Here is a 23,990-nt window from a genome sequence, read left to right as displayed (position 1 = left end):
TATTCACCACTGCAAATCAAGTCTCTTTCTATCACCATTTATGTCCCATTTGTCCTCTCCTACCTCCCCACACTCACCTTTCCCTATGGTAATGTTGTCTGTGTCTATGAGTTTTGTTTTTTTTTTGCTTAATCCCTTCACCCAGCTCTGGTATCTCATCCCTCATACAGATGTCAGTTTGTTCCCTATAACTATGAGTCTGTTTCTATTTTGTTTGTTAGTTTATTTTGTTCATTAGAATCCACACATAAGTGAAATTATATGGTATTTGTATTTTCTGACTGGCTTATTCCACTAACCATAATCCCCTCCATGTCCATCTATGCTGTCCCAAAAGCTAAGATTCTTCCTTTTTAATGGCCAAGTAGTATTCCATTGAGTAAATGTATCACAGCTTTCTTACCCACACATCTATTGATAGGCACTTGGGCTGTTTCCAAATCCTGGCTATTATAAATAATGCTTCAGTGAACATAGGAGTGCATACGTTGTTTCCAATTGGTGTATCAGGTTTCTTCAAATATATTCCCAGAAGTAGAATCGCTGGGTAATAAGGCAGTTCCATTTTTCATTTTTGGAGGTAACCCTATACTGTTTTCCATGGTGGCTCTACCAATCTGTATTCCCACCAACAGTGCACAAGGGTACCCTTTTCTCCATATCCTTGCCAACACTTGATTTATTGATGTCATTTTGACAGGTGTGAGGTGATATCTCATTGGTGGTTTTAATTTGCATTTCTCTGATGATTTGTTACATTGATGTTGAGTATCTTTTCATATGTCTATTGGCTATCTGTATGTCATCTTTAGAGAAGTGTCTATTCAGGTCCTTTGCCGATTTTTAATTGTATTGTTTGTTTTTTTGGTGTTGAGTTTCATAAGTTCTTCATAAATTTTGGATATTAACCCCTTACAGTTGTATCATTGGTGAATATGTTCTCCCATTCAATGGGTCATCTTTTCATTTTGTTGATCATTTCCTTTGATTTGCAAAAACTTCTTAGTTTGATATAGCCTCATTTGTTTATTTGTTTCTTTATTCCCTTGCCCAAAGAGACATATCAAAAAAATATTGCTACGAGAAATGTCCAAGATTTTACTGCCTATGTTTTATTCTAGGATTTCTATGATTTTGAGTCTAACATTTAAGTCTTTAATCCATTTTGAGTTTTTTCCTGTGTGTGGTATAAAATGATGTCTAGTTTCATTTTTTTGTAAATATCTGTCCAATTTTCCCAACATGATTTATTCAATGATTATCTTTACCCTATTGTATATTCTTGCCTACTTTGTCAAATAGTAATTGACCATAACAGTGTGGTTTTATTTCTGGGTTCTCTCTTCTGTTCCATTGATCTATATCTCTGTTTTCAGGTCATTGCCATGCTGCTTTAATTATTATGGGCTTTTAGTATAGTTTGATATCAGTTAGTGTGATTGTTCCAACTTTGTTCTCCTTCTTCAAGACTGGTGTGGCTGATGGGGGTCTTTTGTGGTTCCATATAAATTTTTGGTATATTTTTCCTAGTTCTGTAAAATACACCATTGGTATCTTGATAGGAATTGCATTGAATCTATAGATTGTTTTAGGTAGTATGGATATTTTAATGTCATTAATTCCTCTTAGGCATGAACATGGTTTATGCTTACACTTATTTGTATCTTCTTCAATTTTTTCTTCTGTGTCTTATAATTTTCTGAGTACAGGTCTTTTATATCCTTGCTTAAACTTACCCGTAGGTATTTTTTTTTTAAGGAAATTACTTTGACATTCTTTTTCTTAAAGATTTTATTTATTTATTTTCAGAGAGGGAAGGGAGGGAGAGAGAGAGAGAGAAACATCAATGTGCGGTTGCTGGGGGCTGTGGCCTGCAACCCAGGCATGTGCTCTGACTGGGAATCAAACCTGCGACACTTTGGTTCGCAGCCCGTGCTCAATCCACTGAGCTACACCAGCCAGGACTCCTAGGTATTTTTTGATGCAATTGTAAATGGGATTTTAATTTTTTTAGTTTCTCTTTCAGATTGTTAATTATGGGTGTATGGAAATGCAACTCATATCTGAGTATTTTATTTTGTATCCTGCTACTCTCCTGAATCTATCTATCATCTATCTATCTATCTATCTATCTATCTATCTATCTATCAATTCTAGTAGTTTTTTTGCTGAAATCTCTATATACAGTATCTGCATATACAGTATCTCTATATACAGGGTTCTCTACCTACAGTATCATGTCATCTGCAAATAATGAGTTTTACTTCTTTTCCTATTTGGATGGCTTTCTTTCTTTTTCTTGTCTGATTGCCGTGGTTAGGACTTCCAGTACTATGTTGAATAAGAGTGGTGAAAGTGGACACCGCTGTCTTGTTCCTGATGTGGGAAACGCTTTTAGTTTTTGTTTCTTGAGTATGATGTTGGTGGTGGGTTTATCAAATATCACCTTTATTATGTTGAGATATGTTTCCCCTATGCATTTTACTAATAGTTTTTTTTATCATACATGGGTGCTATATTTTATCAAATGCTTCTTCTGCATCTATTGATTTGATCAAGTGATTTGTATTCTCTATTTTATTTTTGTGGTGTATCACATGAATGATTTGCAAATATTGTACCAACCTTGCATTCCAGGAATAAATCCCACTTAATCATGGTGTATGTAATGTATTGCTGGACCTGATTTACTATTTTGCTGAGGATTTATTATCTATGTTTATCAGAACTATTGGCATAAAATTTTCTTTGTTTGTAGTGTCTTTATTTAGTTTTTGAATTAGAATAATCCTGGCCTTATAAAATGAGCTTGGGAGTCATCTCTCCTCTTGAATTTTTGGGAATAGTTTTGGGAAAGATAGGTGTTAATTCTTTTTTGAATGTTTATTAAAATTCTCCTGTGAAGCCATCTCATCCAAGACTTCTGTTCGATGGGAGGTTTTTTTTTTTTAATCACTACTTCAATTTCAGTACTCATAATCTGTCTATTCACATTCTCTGGTTCTTCTTGATTCACTTTCAGAAAATTGTATGTTTTTAGGAATTTACCTATTTCTTTCAGATAGTCCAATTTGTTGACATATAGTTGTAACATTTTTTTAAACAATCCCTTGTATTTCTGTGGAGTCATTTGTGATGTTATTTATTTGGGTCCTCTCTCTTTTATTCTTGATGAGTCTGGTTAAAAGTTTGCCAATCTTGTTTATGTTTTCACAAAACAAACTCTTGGTTTCATTGATCTTTTGTATACTTTTTTAGTCTTTGTGTCATTTATTTTCACTCTAAATTTTACTATTTCTTTTCTTCTACTCACTTTGGGCTTCGTCAGTTCTTTTTCTAGTTGCTTTAAGTGTAAAGTTAGATTGTTTAATTGAAAATTTTCTTGCTTATTGAGGTAGGCTGCAATGCTATGAATTTCTCTCTTACGACTGCCTTTGTTGTGTCCCACAGATTTTGAATTGTTGTGTTCTCATTTTCTCATTTCAAGGTATCTTCTGACCTCTTCCTTAATCTCAGTGATCATTTAGTTACATGGTATTTAGCCTCCATGTCTTTGTGTGCTTTTCTTTCTTTTTTTGTGACACATTTCTATTTTCATACTTTTGTGGTCAGAAAAGGTGTTTGATATAATTTCAACCTTATTAAGCTTATTGAGATTTGTTTAGTGTCCTAACATGTAGTCTATCCTAGAAAATGTCCCAAGTGCACTTGAAAAGAATGCACATTCTGTTGCTTTGGGGTAAAATGCTCTGAAGATACGAATTAAATTTATCTGTTCTTTGTGTGTCACTTAAGGCTGCTGTTTCCTTGATGATTTTCTGTTTGGAAAATATATTCATTAATGTCAATGGGGTATTAAAGTCCCCTACTATGACTGTATTACTGTCAATCTCTCCATTTATGTCCACCAAAATTAGCTTTATGTATTTAGATGTGCCTGTGTCGGGTACATAAATATTTACAAGGGTTATATCCTCTTGTTGGATTGCTCCATTTATCATTATGTAGTGTCCTTCTTTTTCTCTTACGATAGCCTTGTTTTTACAGTCTATTTAGTCAGATATGAGTATTGCTACTCTATCTTCTCCATTTCAATTTGCATAAATTATCTTTTTCCATCCCTTTAGTTTTAGTCTGTGCGTACCTTTCATTCTGGGGTAGGTCTCTTGTAGACAGTGTATATATAGGTCTTGTTTTCTTATCCATTAAGCTGCTTTATGTCAAAGTGATTGTTTGCCCTGCCTGGATAGCTCAGTTGACTAGAGCACTGTTCCAATATACCAGGGTTGAAGCTTGTGCAGTGGCAGTATCATAGCCAATGAGGTTTATCTGAGGCATCATTATTGTCAATATAGCAAGGTTGAGGATTCAATCTCAGGTCAGGGCACATATAATCAACCAATGAATGCACAAATAAGTGAAGCAACAAATCAATGTTTCTCTTCCTCTCTTTTCCCTCCTCACTTCCTTCCTCTCTCTCAAATCAATCAATTAAAAATAAAGTGATTATTGATAGGTATATATTTATTGTCATTTTATTCTTTTAACTGTGTTCCTCTGCTTTTTCCCTTTTTTTTCTTAAAGAAGACCCTTTAACATTTCTTGTAATAGTGGTTTTTGTGGTAATAAAATCCTTTAGCTTTTTTTTTTTGGTCTGGGAAACTATTTCTCCTAAAATTTTAAATGATAGCCTTGCTGGGTAAAGTAGTCTTGTTTGTAGATCCTTGCTTTTCATCACTTTGACTATTGCATGCCAGTCCCTTGTGGCCTGAAATGTTTCTGTTGAGAAACCAGATGACAGTCTTATGGGAGTTCCCTTATAGGTAACTAACTATCTTTCTCTTGCTGCTTTTAAGATTTGTTCTTTGTCTTTTACCTTTGTCATTTTAATTATGATGTATCTTTTCTTTTTAAAAATATTTTGTGTATTTATTTTTAGAGAGAGGGAAGGGGGGGAGAAAGACAGGAAAAGAAACATTGATGTGACAGAGAAACATCGATTGGCTGTGTCTTGCATGAGCCTCAACTGAAGACCAGGCCTGCAGCCTGAGTATGTTCTCTAATCAGGAATCAAACCAGCAAATTTTCACTTTGTAGGATGACATTTGACCAACTGAGCTATTCAGTTGCCAGTCAGGGCTATTTACGATGTGTCTTGGTGTGGACCTGAGTTCATCTTGTTTGGTACTCTCTGAACTTCCTGGACTTTTGGGTCATTTTTCCTTCCCTAGGATGGGAAAGTGTTCAGTCATTATTTCTTTAAATGGGTTCCTGATGCCTTGTTCACTCTCTTCTTCTGGTACATCTCAATACGGATACTGGTATGCTTAATGTTTTCCCAGAGGACCCTTAAATTATCCTCATTTTTTAAAATTCTTTTTTCTTTTTGCTGCTCTGTTTGGGTGTGTTCTGCTACCTTGTCTTCCAAATCACTGATTTGATCCTCTGCTTCATCCAGCCTGCTGTGTATTTCTTCTAGTACATTTTTCATTTCAGTCATTGTGTTCTTCATTTCTGACTGGTTATTTTTTATCATTTGTATGCTCTTTTTTATGTTACTGTAATTCTAAGTTCCTTGTAATTCTTGCTAAGTTCCCTCAGCATCCTTATAAACACTGTTTTGAACTCTATATCTGGTAAATTGCTTGCCTCCATTTCATTTAGCTCATTTTTGGAGATTTCTCCTGTTCTCTCATTTGGGGCACGTATCTTTGTTTCCCCATTTTGTCTGTCTCTTTGTGTTTGTTTCTATGTATTAGATCATATGTGGGTTTGACCCTCTGGCTGGCTAACTGTGAGGATCAACCCTGACCACAGTGTATAAACTGCTATGCAGGTGCTGATCATGTGAAGCAGAGTTTGCCTCAGCAGGGTCTGGCTCCTGCTGAGGTCTCCCTTTGGGCATGTTACTTGTGAAGCTAATTGGATCTTGCTCTGATGATATCTGAAGCTGGCCACAGGGTGAGTTGGTTCTTGGGCCTCTTGGGAGGGACTCTGGTACAGGCCAGTATCAGACACTGCTTGTGACAACCTGTTTGTAGCTACAAAGCAATCCATAGTTTGTGGCTGCCTCTGCTGGGCTTGGCTACACATGGTAAGGATTGAGCTCTGCACCAAGGCTGGCTTTTGCCGGCTTTGGACCCTGGGGGCAGGTCAGCAAAAGTACCAAGGAACCCTGAGGTTCACTTCCACCTACCTCTGTCTGCTGGTTGCTGGCTCAGTCACTGGAAAAGTCTCTGGTGGTACTCAAATTGCATGAGATAGGTTCTTAGTGAGTCACCAGGTATAGGTGAGAAGTGTTCACCAGATCTACACAGGTTCAAACTTGGTGCCAGTCTGAGGTCACTCAGCAAATGTCCTAGGTTATAAAACTAGCTGTCACCTGTTGGGTGCTTGCACACATTTATGGTGGGGTGGTATCACAGGGAATGTCAAGGTGAGGCCAGCAGAGTTTATTAGGCCAAAAACAGACCAAGATTTGGCTGTGTGAAAGGAAGGCTCTATACTGGTCAGGTGTGAAAGGAAAAAATTTCCTCCATCCGCCAGACACACAACTCAGCCTATACCAGATTCTGCCAGGAGCCCAATCTCAGCAGGGTGGAGCTGCTGGGAGTCAGGAGAGGGGTGGGTGCTGGCCAGTCTTTGGGGAAGGTGGAGGGTGTGGCCACCTTCCCAGAGCCACACAAGTCAGTCTGTTCCAGATTCTTTCCAGACCTTGGTAGCACTGAACTACCAAGAGCTGAACTACTGGGCTACCAGGCTACCGGGAGCTTGGAAAGTGGGGCTAGTAGATTTTTGGTGAGGGAGACACACCAGTCAGGTTGACAAGAAAGTTGGGGAACTAGTACCCTGCCCCAAAGCCACACAACTCAGTTACTGACACCACCTGAGTTGGCCCACAACTGTATACCCAAGCCTAGGTAGCTGACTTTTCAGCAGGGTGTGAGCTCTACAGGGTGGGTTGACAGGGAGTACAGAGGGTGTGGCTATTGCTTTCCCCAAGCTGCATATGGAGGGGAGTACTTCACCTAATAAAGATGGCATCTGCGGTGAGTAGAGTAACTCTGCTCAGGGAGTGCCAGTGGCTGTCCCCTCAGCTCTGTCCCAGAGCCACAAACCCCAGTCTCTCCTCACACAACTCTAGTTTCTTTATCCTTCCTCTACCAGAGCCCAGGATGAGTGGCTGTGAATGAGATTTTGTGTGTTGGCCCTTTAAGAGGGTACTTGAGTCCAGCAAACTCTGCTTCTCCCTTGTGGACAGAATCCTCACTGATTTTCATAGCCAAATGTTATGTAGGTACCTCTTCCCAGCTTTGGGGAGCCTGGCTTGGGTTCAAGACCCTAAGTTTCTCAAGGGGAACCTTTGCAAGTGAGATATCTCTCCAGATTCTTAGCTGCTGCCCATGGGAGCAGGGGCAGCCCTTCTTGCATGTCCACACTTCCTACCAGTCTTGATGTGGCTTCTTCTGTAAGCCCTTGGTTATAAGTCATAATCTTCACTTGGTTATTCAGATTGATTGCTCTATATTTTAGTTGTAATTCCAGTTTGGTCCTGAGAGGAGGTGAGTGTAGCTTCTACCTATTCCACAGACATCTTGGATCTCTGAAAATGTTTCATACCCATTTGCTTTGTGTAAAAAAATTCTCTGTCAATAATATAATCTACTGAGCTATCCAGAATTCTATATAATGTGTTGATTAGATAGTCAAGAGAAATAATACTGAGATTGCAAGTTCACAGATTTCACAAAAGAGGTAAAAAATGACAAAAACATAAGGTGGGTAGGGGTATAAGTAGTAGAGATTTTAGAATGTGTTTCAAGTTAAATGACCATCAACTTAAAATAGGCTGCTATAAAAACAGCTTTGGTATATATGAAGCACATGGTAATTGCAGTCCACAAATCTATGAGAGATGTACAGAAATGAAGAGAAAGGAATCCAAACAACACTACAGAAAGCCATCAGAATATAAGAGAAGAGAGCAAGTAAGGAACAGAGAACTTTAAAAACAATCAGAAGACAATTAATAAAATGGCAATAACTACATATTTATCAATAGTTACTTTAAATGTAAAAGAACTAAATGTTCCAATCAAAAGACACAGGGTGGCTGAATGGATAAGGAAACAAGATCCTGACATATACTGTCTATAGGAAAACCATTTCGGATCAGAAGACACACACAGATCAAAAGCAAAGGGATAGAAAAAGATATTTTCATGCCAAGGGAAATGACAAAACAGACTTTAAAACATGGTCACAGATTAGCAGAAGAATGAAAAAAATGAAGCACTTGCGAATGTTCCCTTTGAATTCCTTCCTTTCTGTGGAAATCTCGTAAGTTCGTTTTCACATGGGAACCAAAATGAAGAATAGAAATAATCACAAACACAAGGTCAAATTTAACTCCTACTGTTCCATCTCCAACTTTGTGCTGAGTTACTACAATTTGTCCTCCTGCACATTTCCAGATATTTCAAGACAAACTGACAAACCCACCCCACACCTGCACACAGGCCAGGAAGGCCACTAGAAAGCACAGCCCTGAGGAACAAATAGTTTTTCAAGTGCAATAACCTGCAGTGACGCATTACTATACCTGGAACACACTGAATCAAGTTGGCGACCATAGCACTAAAATGTGCCCGGATATCTTTAAGAATTTCAACTTCTTTATCATTTTCAGCTTCTAGCAGCATACGGGTCAGGTCCACGTATTCTAAGAACAAAGCTCCAAGGGCTAACGTATCCCGTTCTAAGGCTCCATTTGTACTGGAATAAAGGACAATGGAATTTTAGATGCTCAGTCTCCATGTCAAAGTGTTACATGCTTCACAGAAAATAAGATTCACTGTCAGAACTGACACACTACATTTGTTTTTGACCTACAAGCAGTATAAATAGAGTAAGAAAAAAACCCAAGCTTTTTGGACCTTTTCTGAATAAAAGTTAAAGGTAATATTTATTTTTAAAAAGACAGAAAATTAAAAGAGACAAAAGTAGACCAGTGTGGTGGGCAGAGATCAACTCGGGGGAATTGTCACCCTACCTGTCACTTATTACGCCAGCATCAGCCAGAAGTTCAAAAATTCGAAGTAACTGTAGTCTTAATAAGTCCCGGCGTTCTCGGCGTTTCTTGTTCTGTGCAGAAAAAGGTTCCATCACTCATATATATGGGCAAGACAATAGGATGTTTGTTTTAGGAAACTTTTTTGAAGAAGAGCATAACCCAGTCCTTTTAAATTTTCTAAAGATAAAAGACAAAATGTATTTTTCTTCCTTCCTAACCCTTAGAGGCAATGCTTGCTATTACAGGAGTAACAGAAAGATCATGGGAGGGCAGCGGCCTCAATAAATATTTATAAGGTGTAAGTGTTCAGATAAGCCTCAATTCGTAGGTGATCCGATGTCTGTGGAAAGATGGGAGCATCTGAATCAAGTGGAAAGGGAGAGTGACCACAGATGTCATTCTGATCATGGAGCTCACCTGTCCTCACTCAAACTGCTCAGTTTTTGTTCCTGCTCATATCTTATCTACTCTACGGCAAGCTCCTTTTTGTTTTTGCATTTCATTTCTTTTATCTTGCTACATTAAAAGTTTATCCTTTTCAGAGTTCATTTCAGGGGAGATAATGGTGAGGAAAATCTTTCGTATGCCAGACAAAACAAATAGTATTCTTGACCACCACCAACTTCTTGTAAAAAAACAAGCAAACAAACTAAAAACCAAAATTCAATCAACTCAAACTTCCTGCAAAATAATGTAATATCTTAATATATAAACAACCATTTAGGTTGTTTTACTTTCATAAATTTAGGACATAAAATCTTTTAAAGTAGGAATCATACTAGATAGTAGAATATTGAAATACAATGAAAATTTAAAAATCTAAAATATTAAGATTCATGTTAAAAGCATATTGGGGTATTTGTATTCTTTAGGGGAAACCATGGGTATAATTAATTTTACACCAATGTTCAAATAAACTATAGTAATGATTTAAATTCAAAACCTTACCTCTGGTCTTCGTTCCAGAGCTTCTTTCATTAATGGATGAAGTTCTTCTACCAATTCTCTACAGAGGAAAAAGGTCAGCACTTAAAATTCATTATTACGCCCTGGCTGGCATAGCTCAGTGGATTGAGCGCGGGCTGAGAACCAAAGTGTCTCAGGTTCGATTCCCAGTCAGGGCACATGCCTGGGTTGGAGGCCATGGCCCCCAGCAACTGCACATTGATGTTTCTCTCTCTTTCTCCCTCCCTTCCCTCTCTAAAAATAAATAAAATAAATAAAATCTTTAAAAAATTCATTATTACTGACACCAAACTTGTCACCAAACATATCCATTTAATCCTAAATTGTTTTGCTTTTTCCACTTTGCTTCTGATGTCAAAATCTCCCCTGGCCTTTCCATTTCCTGATCACATGGTGAACTAAGAGTAGGTACTGGCCTATATTTTGTATTATTGGTATTAGTTCCAGTGCTATGCATATATAATTTTGGCTCAATGCATTTGTTGACTTGATTTTGATTTAATGTTCTAGAGATCACTATAGCAAAAACCCTGTCTGAACAATTAACAGTATTTTGCAGGAACTTTCTAAATTCAGAGCATTTCACTACAGACTGTGGACCTGAAGATAAAGGAAGCTGAGGTTCTGCACAGAAATACCCAGTCTAATTAGAGTACAAGAGATAGATGCAATTACCACAGCACTGCCTTTGGGATCTGTGCTCAGGGGAATGATTGACAGTTGATTCTAAAATGAAGGCTTTTTGAAACTGCAGAGAGAAATTCCTTTGTTTGTACTATACAACAAATGCAAATATGGCACTACTATAGTAGTGAGGTTGTCATCGAAAAACCTTTCTTTCTCTTGTGTAGTAAAAATAAAAGTTTGATCATGTTAATATAGGTTTCATATTACATGCATATACTTTACCAGTCCTCATTATGTCCATAACAAAATTATAAGATCTAGCCAGTTGGTAGGTATTTTGTCCATAGCCTGCTCCATGTCTAAAAACCTTGTATTTTCTGGTAGAATATTTTGTGCTATTAGAAATCACTATCCAGGGAAATCCAAGGATATGAAGGTAAACTTTATTGGATTCTGCACTGAGATATATAGAAAGCCTGTGTTCCATTCCAGATTTTTCCAATATACAGATGCTGGAATTTTTTTCATCAAAGATATAAAAATAATATTAATAGATTCCTATCTAAAAGAAAACATTTATCAAATATTTACTATGTGCATTTTTTATATTTAATCCTCTTAATAAACCTATGAGATAGATTCTATTATTATACTAATTTTTCTTAATTTTATTAGAGAGATACACTTCACTTTTATTGATTGTAATAATTTTACAGGGTAGGGAACTGAGGCCCAGATCTATGTAGCTAGTACAGTGCATAAGTTACTTCCCTTAAGGAATACTAAGAGGAAGAGATATGCAAAAAAGCCTCAGGTTCTTTGGGAAAGAATGTTCAGAAATTCCAGGAATTATTTTAGTCATCTTGTTACTACAAGGAGTAACTACGTGATACTTTGTCTTAACTAATAAATAAGTAGTAAAACTCTAGTTAACTGGCACCCAAGTAATCAGAACTTAAAATTACTTTTTCTGAGGATAAAATCTGACTCTCTACATAAATAATGTAACTGATTTTTCTCAGTTGCCTCTAAGATGTCTCATTAACCTTTATTTTTCAAATAAGTTTTCTTGCTGATGCTTGGAGCTCTTTCTTTTGTATTTGCATGAAAACTGTAAGATCTTATTTGTCCTTATAGGCTTTCCTGATTAGCTAAAGTCATCAGAGGCAGCCCGACTAACATTTTATGATGGCTCTTTCAAAAGGCCTTTACAATTCCTCAGGTGGTATGGTTGTTTCATTAAAGGTGTGAAATGAGTATAAGGAATCCAGAAAGTGAGATACGATGGTTCTACTAAGGCAGGTAAAGCATTTTATGGGAAGATCCACTAGTGTAACAGGTCACACCTAAGTCAGTTCTGCCAGTGCTTAACCTTTGGAGCCAGTTGCAGAAATGGCTGATAAGCAGACACTCCTTATTGTGACCTTAAACCCTCTGGACAGTCTGGTTAACTGGGCGCTGACACTGTTTTTTTTTTTTTACAGTTATTGAAAATAAAGCTTGCAAGTCATATAAAATCTGAGGGGTAAAGTCAAACTTGCAATGACCAGAAGTGAAACATGAGGCAGCTGCAAGCAGTGCTTGTTTCATGCACGTCAGCCAGCAGACACAGGAAACTGCACCAAGCCTAGAGACTGCAGGCACTCATCACCACCAATGCATACTTGTGCTACAAACAGGAACCATGACAGTGACAGCACACATAAATTTACAACAACTTATCAAAACTACTGTACCTGAAAACCAGGGAATTTGTTCTTCCAAATCCTAAAACTAAGGACTCTGTGATCTCAATGCCCTCTAGTCTCATCAAAGGCACCAACTGCTTTAACAGCACACCCACTGACGGGGTGCCTGTGGTCTGCAACAAGTAGATTAAAATGAAAAAGAGGTCACACGGTAATGGATACTTCCTTTCATCAAACGGTGATTCCACTACGACAGCTTCAAAGTTCTGAACCACTTCCCATGGCATGGCCATCATTTCAGGAAAAATAACACAATCTATACATTCTAATATACACAGTGAATGCATTTCCCATCTGGGACACAAATTCTAAAGAACTTTTTTTTATTATAATAGTTTCTTATAAACAAGCAAATTAAATCTACAAAACTTATCTTTAACACAGTAAGTTAACAAGACATGGTTTAAAGGTGAGGAGTGACAGACATGTGGTATGCAGGACATGAACAAGATCTCAGGGCACTAGTAAACACAAGTCACTATGGTCTTAAGAAAGTTTGCTCACTTCTCTTTATCTTCTGCTGCCCACTTGTCATGGAGGAATAGTAAACTGTGCACATAAACACTCAATGGAATTTAGAAATGTGTAGAGTGAAAATCTGATCACATATACTCCAGATGGCAGGTACAGTGCAATGTGCACTGTGAACTCTAGACAAACAAGCTAAGAAAAACTTTACAGAATAATTCTTCTGAGGCATATCACATCACCTTGTTATCGTAGCTCACTGTACCATCAGGTGTGGTTGCCATTATTTCTGGAGTCGAAGCTCTTAAGTGTCCTGGGCTCATGATACTGGGCTTTGCAACTCCAAAGCAAAGAATAAGGTAATTTCTCCACAAGGTAACACAGTTGTCTCCACTGCCAGCAGTGCTGGTTTTCTTGGCATTAATTGGGCTACTAGAAATACAGAGTTAAAAACAAGTTCTGGATTTTAAACATCACTTACTCAGTAAAGATTCCCCAAAGTACTCAAATAGAGATAAAGAGCTAACTGTCAAGGATAAGGTTCAGATAAGGAAGGTCACTACTGGGTGGGAAGCTGAATAGAACTTCCAGAACATTTTCATCAGTAAGGTCCAAGATTCTATACTCAGACAATCACATTGGTTATTATAGGAGAAAAACAAGTATCCTAATCTCTTGTATAAATTAAAATATAAGAGGGCAAATGATGAGAAGCAAAACAGAGGGGAGCACAAAGATCCCTTACTTGGGGTCCACCAGAGGCATGACTGACTGGAGCCGAGTGAAGGCATAGGGCCAGGCGTAGCTGAGGGCTGTGGGGCAGTGCTTGGGCAAGTTCTCCTGCCGCAGGAAACTGAACAGGCAGAGGACCCAGGGGTCTTTGACAGACTGAGCAAATATCCAAACATGGGACGGACTCTTCACATCGTAATGGCTGTTGACCAGGACTGCATTCCACTCCACCAACCACTGAAGATCTACGCTGTGGGTCAGTGGTAAGGTGGCCTGCAGGTGCAAGTGGATAATGAGTCAGTATCACACTGTAAACTCCAGGTCTTCATTATGGCTTTTCCTGACCACCTCTGCAATGGGCCATGCTGTGACAGATACCTCCTCTCATCCCTACCACACAGGACCTTGGTTTAAAGCCATTAACTGCTTTCCAAGATAGATGACAAGCAGCCCAAGTGGAGGTTAAGGACAGGGGTTGTACTTTGTGTAGATCTAATGTCAGAAGACACTGTGCATTGGTATACAGATGCCACTCATTAAATAGTTGTTGAACAAATACATGACATTAGTTAATTCAAATTTGACCGCAGATTTGTCACTTTAAAATTCTGAAAAGTTATTAATCTGAGATTCATAAATGTGCTTTTAATTCCCTATAGATTATATATTTATATTTTAAGTCATGATGTTGACTTAGGGATATAGATGAACGTAGTCCCTTTTATAAAGGGCATTTTACTGATGATTTTTAAGGTAAGTTACCAATTTATTCTTGTCCTATGACATCAAGCCAAAATAATACATTCTAAATGTTTTGAGAGATCTATCTAACAAATAAGTTATTATATTTCATTTTCTTTTAAGCCCAGAATATCAAAGTTTAAAATAATGCAGTTGTTATGCCAGGAAAGAAAATTGCCTTCATGTTTGCTAGACATTTAAAGTGATCCATTTTCTCTGCTGGGTCTAGGAGTTCCCATGGGTCAGAGTGCTCCACCAGTGTCCTCAATGGCTAATGGGCCAGAAGAGATTCTAGCCCAGGCTCTGCATAAAACCTGTGACCTGGGAAAACCACCAGACACCCCTGAGTGCTTCATTTATGACTTAGGGATTACGGTGCTGCTCTCACTGGACCTTTTACATGAATTACACAAGGTAAGGGATATAAGAACACCTGGCACAGAGCAGGCACTGCTTCTTCCCCCAGCCTCTCCTCCCGTGCATCTCTCGAAGTGAAGGGTTCTGACCTAGTTAACCTGGCTGGAGGTTTTGACTCTGAGAAACACAGAAAAAAACCACACAAGTAAAATATAACCTGTAGGGAAATAAGATATGTGTACAAAACAATTACACTGGACTCTTCCATTCCGTGTTCAAGCAATTTGAATTTCTAAAAGCAGCAGTTAGTCTGTGCTGCATGGCTAACAGTTTTAGTCATCATCATTATCACTACTGTAGCAAGAATGAGGCTACTAAAAATAGGGATCTGCATTTAATTTTAGTTGGAAAAGGCCATAAAAAACTCACAAGTGTCTTTGGGTTTTGTAATCACTCATAGCTATTTGTCAATTAATTTTGTATTCTTTTATAGTTATTTGACAGGAATATACAAGGGGCACCAGCAGTGTGGATTATCCAGGCACTCGGGATTGTTCTACCTCTGTTCAACTACGGAGCTGAAATTAGTCCGTGTTCCATTACTGTACTGTACTGATTTTTTTAAAAAACCCAGATAATTCAAATCTGTGTCAGTTTCTCTTCTACTTGTTTAGGAAATTGAAAGTTGTCAATAGGCTCTTTATACAGAAGAAAGTACCTATGTAACAGATAAAGCTCTACTAGGGTCCACGTCCAATTAAGGTCAAGTCCAGACCTAACACTTCCTTCTGTGTGACTATGGCCCTGTGCTCCTTAATGTTTCTGAGTTTTGATAATTATGAGGTCAAAAGATAATAAATGTGAAAGCAACTTATAAACTGTAAAAGCACCCTGTAAATATAAGCTACATATAGTGTTAAATACAATAATGTGAATTAACTTTTTTTAAAGAAGCCTGAGCAATTCTTCTTAAAACTGTAGTTTTCAAATATTATTTATATACGTGAGGCTCAATTTTGTTTGAAATTTATCTGAATGTCTCCTAAGCCAATATTTGAAAATCAACTTGTTTTCTGAAGTACTTCTGTATCAGTTTATTAATCTGACATAAACCTCTGAATCCTTTCACATCATTTTTCTTAGTCCCTCTTTTTCCAATAAGTCCAGAGCTTATACTCAAGAATGACTAGCAATCAGAATCAAGTGTGAACTTACCGATTCTGAAACTGCCACGTGAACGAAACTTTCGAGAACAGAAGGACTTAGCTGATCCATGACATCAATCATAGGCCGGTCGTCATCCTGTACAAAGGGGAGGCAGTTACTCTCCGTGGGAAAGTGAATCCTTCCCTCCAGCCCACTCCCTTTCTAGTACATGAAGCAGAACAGCCTGCAAAATAGTGATAAGGGTTTTCCCACAGAAAACTGAGTGTCAAGATGGTGAAAGGCAATGGATAAAACTTTCCATGCTTCTAAGCTGAGTCTTTCAAGTCACAGTGGAAGATAATTAGAGCTCCCATTTCACATTGTATTGAAAAGACATGTACCTAAATTTCAAAAACTCATTCATGTGCACAAGAGTCTAAACACCAGTACCAGACAATATTTACTGCAGCACTGGTGCTGTCATTATTTTAAGGACCAGAAATCCCACAAGAATATGCTTTGCCAGACCTCTAAAATGCTACTTACTGAAGTCACTTATTTGCTAAAAGAACTGATAAATTGTTGACTGTGATTGATTCATCCCCTCAAAAACTGCATTGGAAACTGACCACATACTCTCTGTGGTATCTATGTGGTATACAGCTATTTGGTAGAAGAAGCAAATTGGAATAGGCATAAGAGAAAGTATCACAATCATATACTTTACAGTGTGGTCCTCCTGATATTCCCAGTACCTACGTGGCACCATACATAGTTGTTAGAATATTATTGACTGTCTTCCCTGTGCTATATTTTATATCCCTGCGATTGTTTTGTAACTGCCAATTTGTACTTCTTAATCCCTTCTACACAATTAGTGTGCATATATATACCACACACACGTATAGGTAGTATATTTACATATATGTAAGTATGTATATTTTACGTAAATATTACATGTATGCATGTAAATACATAAATATTTACATATATGTGTATATCTGTAGAATATATATAAATATATGGACGTTTACCATCCTTTACTATAGAGAAACTCAGATATATAAAATTGTTTACTTAGAAGACTTATTGAAAAGCCTTGGGATGTCTTTTTTCTTTTTTTTTTTTTTAGAGAAATCAGATTTTTTAAAAACAGATTTTATTTATTTATTTTTAGAGAGGGAAGGGAGGGAGATAGAGAGAGAGAGAGAGAGAGAAACATCAATGTGTGGTTGCTGGGGGTTATGGCCTGCAACCCAGGCATGTACTCTGGCTGGGAATCAAACCTGCAACACTTTGGTTCGCAGCCCGCACTTAATCCACTGAGCTATGCCAGCCAGGGCTGGGATGTCTTTATTCATGTATGAGAATAATTTCAGAATGAGAATGGTGTCCAAAGAGGCATGGCTGCTTAAAGAAAGCAGCATATGAGAAACATCCCTACCAATCTGATGGAATAACAGTTACAAACGTAGTGCTTTTGAAGTATCTGTATCTGGCTTTGAATTCTGACTCTGTCATGTCCTAGCCGTTGATTTTGAGTAAGGTTTTTAACCTTCCAAACCTCAGTCACAGTGTCTGTACATTGGGGTAATAACAATACTTATCTTTATGTTATTGTGAGGATTAAACAAGATAATATGTGTTTAGAACACTTAGGTTACAATGTACATGATGATTATTATTATCACTTATCATAATTAGAGACTTAATAGAAGTTTACCAAAATATAACATGTCTCAGAGATCCATTTTACTAGATAGAGGCATGGTCCTAAAATATATCAGGTAGCTATCTGAAGAAATGCAAATAAGGACTGTGATGGATTTAAAAATATTTTATAAAGAAAATGAGCATTTTGAGGATCATAAACCAAGACCAGTGTTGAAAAACAAGACAATGAAAAGTACCATTTTTCTAAAGAAGTCATAAAAAGCTGGCCTTTCTTTTGTTGCTTCATGCCTGGAGTGTCGCCACCTGTGCCATGAGGCCATGGACACTTGAACAAGGGTGTACTTGACTGAGAGAGGGAGGTCAGCTGGAGGCTAGGGCACTTGGCCATGGGCTTACTTCTCCTACCTCAAAGGGATACATTTTTCTTGGGATGCCATTTCTCTACTGTTATAAAAATTAAATGACTTTCTGTTAGCTAGGCTGTTTATATCCTAATCATCTTAAATGGTATGTATTATTTTCTTGATAGTATTTTCTTTGTTCTCTAATATAAATGGAATAGAGTGCTTAATTCGATATATACTGAACATTAATGAAGGCAAATGACCTATAACCTAATCTTAAAATTCCTTATGTTTTTACAAGCACCATCTCTTAGAGAATCATAAATGGGTTTTTCTACTGCTCACAGAATAGAAATTAAAAGCACTATTTCATAATTAAAAACACACCACAAAAATGATTTGTTGACATCACATGTGACATGACAGAATATAAAATAGTAATGCATCATTTACAACTTTTAATCTAAACCTCAAAGCTGTTGAAAGAAATGAATTGGAAAATTCAGAAGAATAATCCATACCTCAGGCTGACCCAGGGCAAGAAATAAGGTGCGGATCTCCTTGAGTATTAAAACAGATAGTTTGCGTGTGGCCACCTGGAAACTGCAGAGCAAAACCAGAGCAAAGCCTTCCACAGCATGAAGGACACTGCAATGGGGACCTCGTTCCGACTGCATGCGGTGGCTGGAGCCATTTGCAATCAACTGTCATACAATAAGAACAACATTCTCCATTCAGAAAAACAATAGTGGAAGAAGGAAATACCCTTACATGTATGTCGTGGGGCATATTTAACCTTGCAATAATTAAAATAAAGTACAACAGCTTAGATCCAGACATGTCTATAAATTCATCATTATTCATGAAATGTCATAGATTCCTATTTATTTTTAGGTCCATTGTTACTTTGGGATACTATCAACCACCTGCTGTGATAAGAAATAACTTTCAAATGCTATTAACACATTAATAAAAACAAAACTGCTTCCACCCATAACCATTCAAAATTACTCTATGTATTTAATCAAAGTGGCCTAATTTGTTTTTACTTAAGTTCTCTATAAACTTTGAGATTCTATTAAATTGAATTTTCAAACACTTTCTAATTAGACTTGCTTACTTTTTTGTGTGTTAGATTCTAATCTAGATTTTGAATATTTATGAGATGGGTTCTGAATATTCCCAAAACCACAACCAAGTAGTCTAAACAAATTCGAGCCAGACAACAGGACAGATTCCACCTTCATTTAGTTTTTTTTTTTATGAGCATATGTTATCCTTGGTTTTCAACTTACCATCTTCTGGCATGTGTAGAATGTAAGGAAGGAGAATGATCTTGACCTCATCACTGAGGTCAGCACACCTGGGATCCTAGCTGATTCCTAGATACAAGTATACCTCCTTGAACCTCCATGTTCCTCAGACTGTCAATTATGCTCTTCTCTACCAAGACCCCTTTCTCCATCTGCTCTTGCCAATGCCATGCCACCACTGTCCTGGTTTCCCTCTGGCAACCCGGCTCTCCAAAATGTTTTTATGAAGTTTTACCATTCAGGACTGAGGCATGAAAGAATAAAGAAACCACAAGGCTGAATGTTTTTTTTTCTCTGTGGAGACTGGATAGCACAACTGATATGCTGCAGACTATGAAGACAACCTGGTGGACAGCTAACTTTTATATCCACATCCATAGCCATATCTACATCCACATCCATAATCCAGCTCTATCTCCCTGTCTTACTGTCATTTGCTCTTACAAACACATTTATAATCATAATTCTCTGAAAAAATTTTCTACTCCCTAAAAGGCCTTGTTAATGTTAACAAATCCAACCTGATGTGGCACACATGTGCCTTGAGTTTCTTGATCACAATTTAGGCAGTTGGAAAAATAAGGGCCACCACTTGGGAGAAAAGTTCCAAGGTAAGTGAAAGTTAAGAATTCCCAAGGTTCTCTGAGCTACAACTTACTCACACACATATAAATCAGTGGGAAGAGTGTGAACATCACCTCTGCATTTCTGATTTTGTTGGCTTGCTCATATACTTTTCCTTGAGTTTGAATGACCAGCTTCCACTGGGTGAGCAGCTGGAGCAGTAGCTTCAGGGAGGAGTCCAGGAGGCTGTGATGCATGTCATTTACTTCCCGCAGCAGGAAGGTGGTGAAGCCAAACAGGACATCTTCCCTCCAGTCTGGAAAGTCAACCAGCAAACCCTGGAGAGAATTTTGTGCAATATGACGCAGTTCATCATCCATGTGAATAGAGAGCCTGTGAAATGAACAAACACAATAAAATCATACTTCATTAACTTTTCTTCTAGATTTACAAAGGAACATCTATAGGGCTCTGCTTTTACTTGTGTCTGAAAAATGGGTCACCCTCCCCTAATATGCTATTATATTCTTCACTCAGCAACACTAACATTAACATTTTATATAACCATGGAAGTCTTATTGAAACTAAGAAGTTAACATTAGTACAATGCTATTAACTAAAGTACAGACTTTATTCCGATTTCACCAGTTTTCCATTTGGGTCCTTTTTCTGCTTCAGAATGTAATGTAAGATACCACATGGCATTTAGCTTTATATAAAGACTTTTTGATACGTTATTGACTACAGAATAAATTAGTATCAAATCCTACCACTTTTAAGGATGAAAAACCTAATTACTAGAGAAACAAAGGGACTTAGTGAAAATGAACAATTGAAAGTTGGGCCAAGTGTCCTTAACTGGTTTGGCCTCCAAAAGGAGATCTGCTTATCAGAGGAGATGTTGATGTTGCTGGTTACCACACGTTGGAGAGTATTACTGGCATCTTTTTAGCAATTATAAGGCAGGGATGCTGATAAACATCCTAGAGTGCCCAGGACAACTCCCTATGACAAAGAATTAGCTGGCCCAAAATGTTGGTAGTGCAAAGGCTGACAACCATGTACCAGTCTTCTGAAGAATATCAGTGTATTTCGGAATTTAACCTATATTAAATCTCAACATTGGTATGGGAAATTATAGTTAATATAATGCTTTATAAATTCTTTCATTTATTTATTCAATAAACAAATATTTTTCAGGCACTATATTCACTGCATACAGCCCTCAGAATATAGAGCTCAGCATTGACTGTGTCTACTGGGCAGGGTGCTGTGTAACACATTACTGAAGCAGGGGCAGCTCAGAGAAGGTCTGTGGACTACTCAGGTAGGCAATACAGCAAGGAAGGGATTCAGTGTATGTGCCCTGCAATCAGAGTGTCTAAACCAGTGCCTTCCTTCTGTTACTCATTAGCCATGTGACCTCATGCTACTTACCTAATCTTTCCAAACCTCAGAATCTCGTTTAGAAAGTGGAGACAATAACTGTACCTGCATCTCACAAACATGTTGTGATGTTCATTGAAAGGATGTATGTGCAGGGTTTGGCACTACAGATAACATGTGGTAAGCACTCAATAAATAAATGTTGGCTGTTATCATTAGAAGAAAATGAATGCATCCTGAAAGTTGCAGATGTAACATGATTAATTCACATCTGAGAGAAAACAGGCAGAAATAGGAGGATGCCTTGGAAAAGCAACGAGACTGAGGGCAAAGGCCAGCCAGGAGATCACTGCAGTGACTTAGGCAACAGGTGGGGGGCCTGACCTGAGGCAGAGAAGCAGCAAAGAAGGGAGAGATAAAGGTCAAAGATGTTCAGGAGAGAGATCCAGGGCTCAGCAGCCTGGAAATGTTCACTGTCAGAGAGGGTGGCCAGTCAATGAGGGCCTTGTACAAACAGGGTAGATATTATCTCCAACCAATAGCAGGAGAAATTGTGACCCAGAGTGCTTAAGGAACTTTCTTAAAATCCAGAATTCTGACCCAGGACTTCTAATCCTTAATGTAAAGTTTTCTCAATAAAACAAGTCTGGTAGTTAATACATTTTGACTAATAGCATTTCCAAAACTTAATAAAAATATTTTTCTTATCCCCTGAAGCCCAAAGCACACTAACTGATTCAAATTTAACCAAAGATCTATTTTCTGTTCCTAAAGCAAGCAAAGTCCCACAAAGATGTGGAGAAGGAAGATTGAAGCTAATTCTTTGAGAAAGACCCAATTGAGTCGACAATACTTAAGGAGATCACAGTTGTTAAAGAAAAATAAGAGCCCTTTAAGCCTGACTTCCAATTAAGTACTGTCTAAGGCAGTTTTCAAAGTTTCTAAGAATTTAGAAACAGTGTTTCTCAATCACCGGCTCCATTAATTTCTTTTATGTAGAACTCTAATACCTAAGACAAAGTTGAAGTGGCTCTGGTTGAGGCTGGAGTAAAGGAAGCCTTCCCCGGCCCCTAATTTGAAGCCCACCTATTTGGGAGAAAACATCCCTCCATTTTACAAGCAGCTTTAAGTCATCTTTGCAGCTCAGAGTGTGAAAACACTAGTTTATGAAAAATGCTTGAGGCCATTTCCCCATCTTAAGGGTTATTACTCCTGTTTACTGCATTTTACATGCCTATTGTCCTGAACAGAGAATAACCTTCTGCAGGTGACAAACCACCCTTTTAGGACAAGAACAACAAACATTCAGTAATGTAAACTGATGATAACAATATTGGCCACTGTTATGGATTGAACTGTGTTTCTGCCAAATTCAAGTGTCCCACCAAATTCATATGTTAAAATCCAAACTACCAGGACCTCAGAATAGGATATTACTTGGAAATAGGCTCATACTGGATCAAGGTGAGCCCTTGATTCACTAAGACTGGTGTCCTAATAAGAAGGAGACAGGTATGTACACAAGGAGATGGCCCTATGAAGACAAAGGCAGAGACTGAGTTGATTGATACTTCCAGAAGACAAGGAGTATCAAAGGCCAGAAACCACCAGAAGCCAGGATAGAGGCCTGGACCAGATTCTCCCTCACAGCCTTCAGAAGGCACCAATCCTGATGGAACTTTGATGTTGGACTTCCAGCCTCCAGAACTGCATGATAACAAATTTCTCTGTTTAACACAGCCAGAGCAAACCAATATAGCCATGAGACCAGACCAGTCTCTGTCTTTAGAGTCAAAACAAAAGTCATGTCACAGTGTATCTGTGTACACTGTATCCTTTAGAGGAAGCTTTTAAATAAGGGCCAGTGCTTAAGCTTTGCAAATGAGAGTAACTGTACTCTTCATTTAACTTTGCTCTCATTCATATTTAGCAATCTAGCATCTGTTTTAACTTTCAACCCACAATGCAGAAAGCAAGACCTTTCAAGAGCTGTGAGAATCCCAAGGTCATACACCTCTTGCTGTTTGGGACTACTCCTCTTGAAGTGATTGACTAGTGTAAATGCTCAAAAACATCAATGGAGTATGAAGAGACAGGACTGAGGTGGGGGTGCGGGTGGTGGAGGAGGTTTGGGAACAGAAGACCCAAGAGAGGATAAAAGTGGAATGTTTGCAGAAGAAAAAGGTCTAGACTGTCATGGAACTGAGACTGAGTGAGAATAATGCATCAAGTCTTTGTGGCAGCAGGTGAGGGGAAGGGAAGCATGGGTCCTTGTGTTTGTTCCTGGAAGGGGATGTAGAGAGAGCTGCCTGTCAGATATCATTGCCATTTCTTCCATCCAGATCTTTCTCATTTTTACTGGTATTAGATTTTAGCCAGATAATCACAGATCATCTTGTGACACACATAAAATTTACTGTTGTAAAATAGGAAACAAAAAATAATTTAACAAGCTAACAAGGAAGAGAAGACTCAGGATGAAATGAGAAAGATGTCCAGATATTCTGACTGTCCAGGATGTGCAGGAAAGCAGCATAGTGTGGCCAAGAGACTGGCCGGTCCTCTGACATCTCCTTGTCTAGTGAGCTGGTGGCAGGGCTGGGCCATCATGCAGAGAAACCCAAACAGAAAAGAAAGGACAGGATCCTGACTGCAAAACAAACTACAAATACAATGAAAAAAAGCTGTCTTACATTCCATGCAGCAACATCTTCACTGATATGTCCCCTAGAGCAAGGGACATGAAGGAAGGAATAAAGAAATGGGACCTCATCAAATTAAAAAGCTTCTGCATGGCTAAAGAAAATAGCATTAAAATGAAGAGAACCAACTATATGGGAAAACATATTTG

At 38.0% G+C, this 23,990-nt stretch overlaps 1 protein-coding gene across 8 annotated transcripts in view; it reads right to left on the bottom strand.

The window, feature by feature from the left end:
* FRY (FRY microtubule binding protein) overlaps positions 1-23,990 on the bottom strand; it is a 406,572-nt gene that overhangs the window by 155,661 nt on the left and 226,921 nt on the right. For all 8 annotated transcript variants that reach the window (XM_036018382.1, XM_036018387.1, XM_036018381.1 and 5 more), the window contains exons 18-26: positions 19,888-20,146; positions 18,398-18,580; positions 15,928-16,014; positions 13,628-13,887; positions 13,125-13,314; positions 12,403-12,527; positions 10,022-10,079; positions 9,053-9,144; positions 8,603-8,775 (exon numbers count right to left, since the gene is read on the bottom strand). In XM_036018382.1, coding sequence (XP_035874275.1) covers positions 8,603-8,775; positions 9,053-9,144; positions 10,022-10,079; positions 12,403-12,527; positions 13,125-13,314; positions 13,628-13,887; positions 15,928-16,014; positions 18,398-18,580; positions 19,888-20,146 — 1,427 coding nt within the window. The remainder of the gene's footprint in view (positions 1-8,602; positions 8,776-9,052; positions 9,145-10,021; positions 10,080-12,402; positions 12,528-13,124; positions 13,315-13,627; positions 13,888-15,927; positions 16,015-18,397; positions 18,581-19,887; positions 20,147-23,990) is intronic.

This window comes from Phyllostomus discolor, chromosome 2 (assembly GCF_004126475.2).
Source record: "Phyllostomus discolor isolate MPI-MPIP mPhyDis1 chromosome 2, mPhyDis1.pri.v3, whole genome shotgun sequence".
Classification (NCBI taxonomy): Eukaryota; Metazoa; Chordata; class Mammalia; order Chiroptera; family Phyllostomidae; genus Phyllostomus; species Phyllostomus discolor.
The sequence above is the reverse complement of the archived record's forward strand: the minus strand, read 5'-3'. Positions and strand labels throughout refer to the sequence as shown.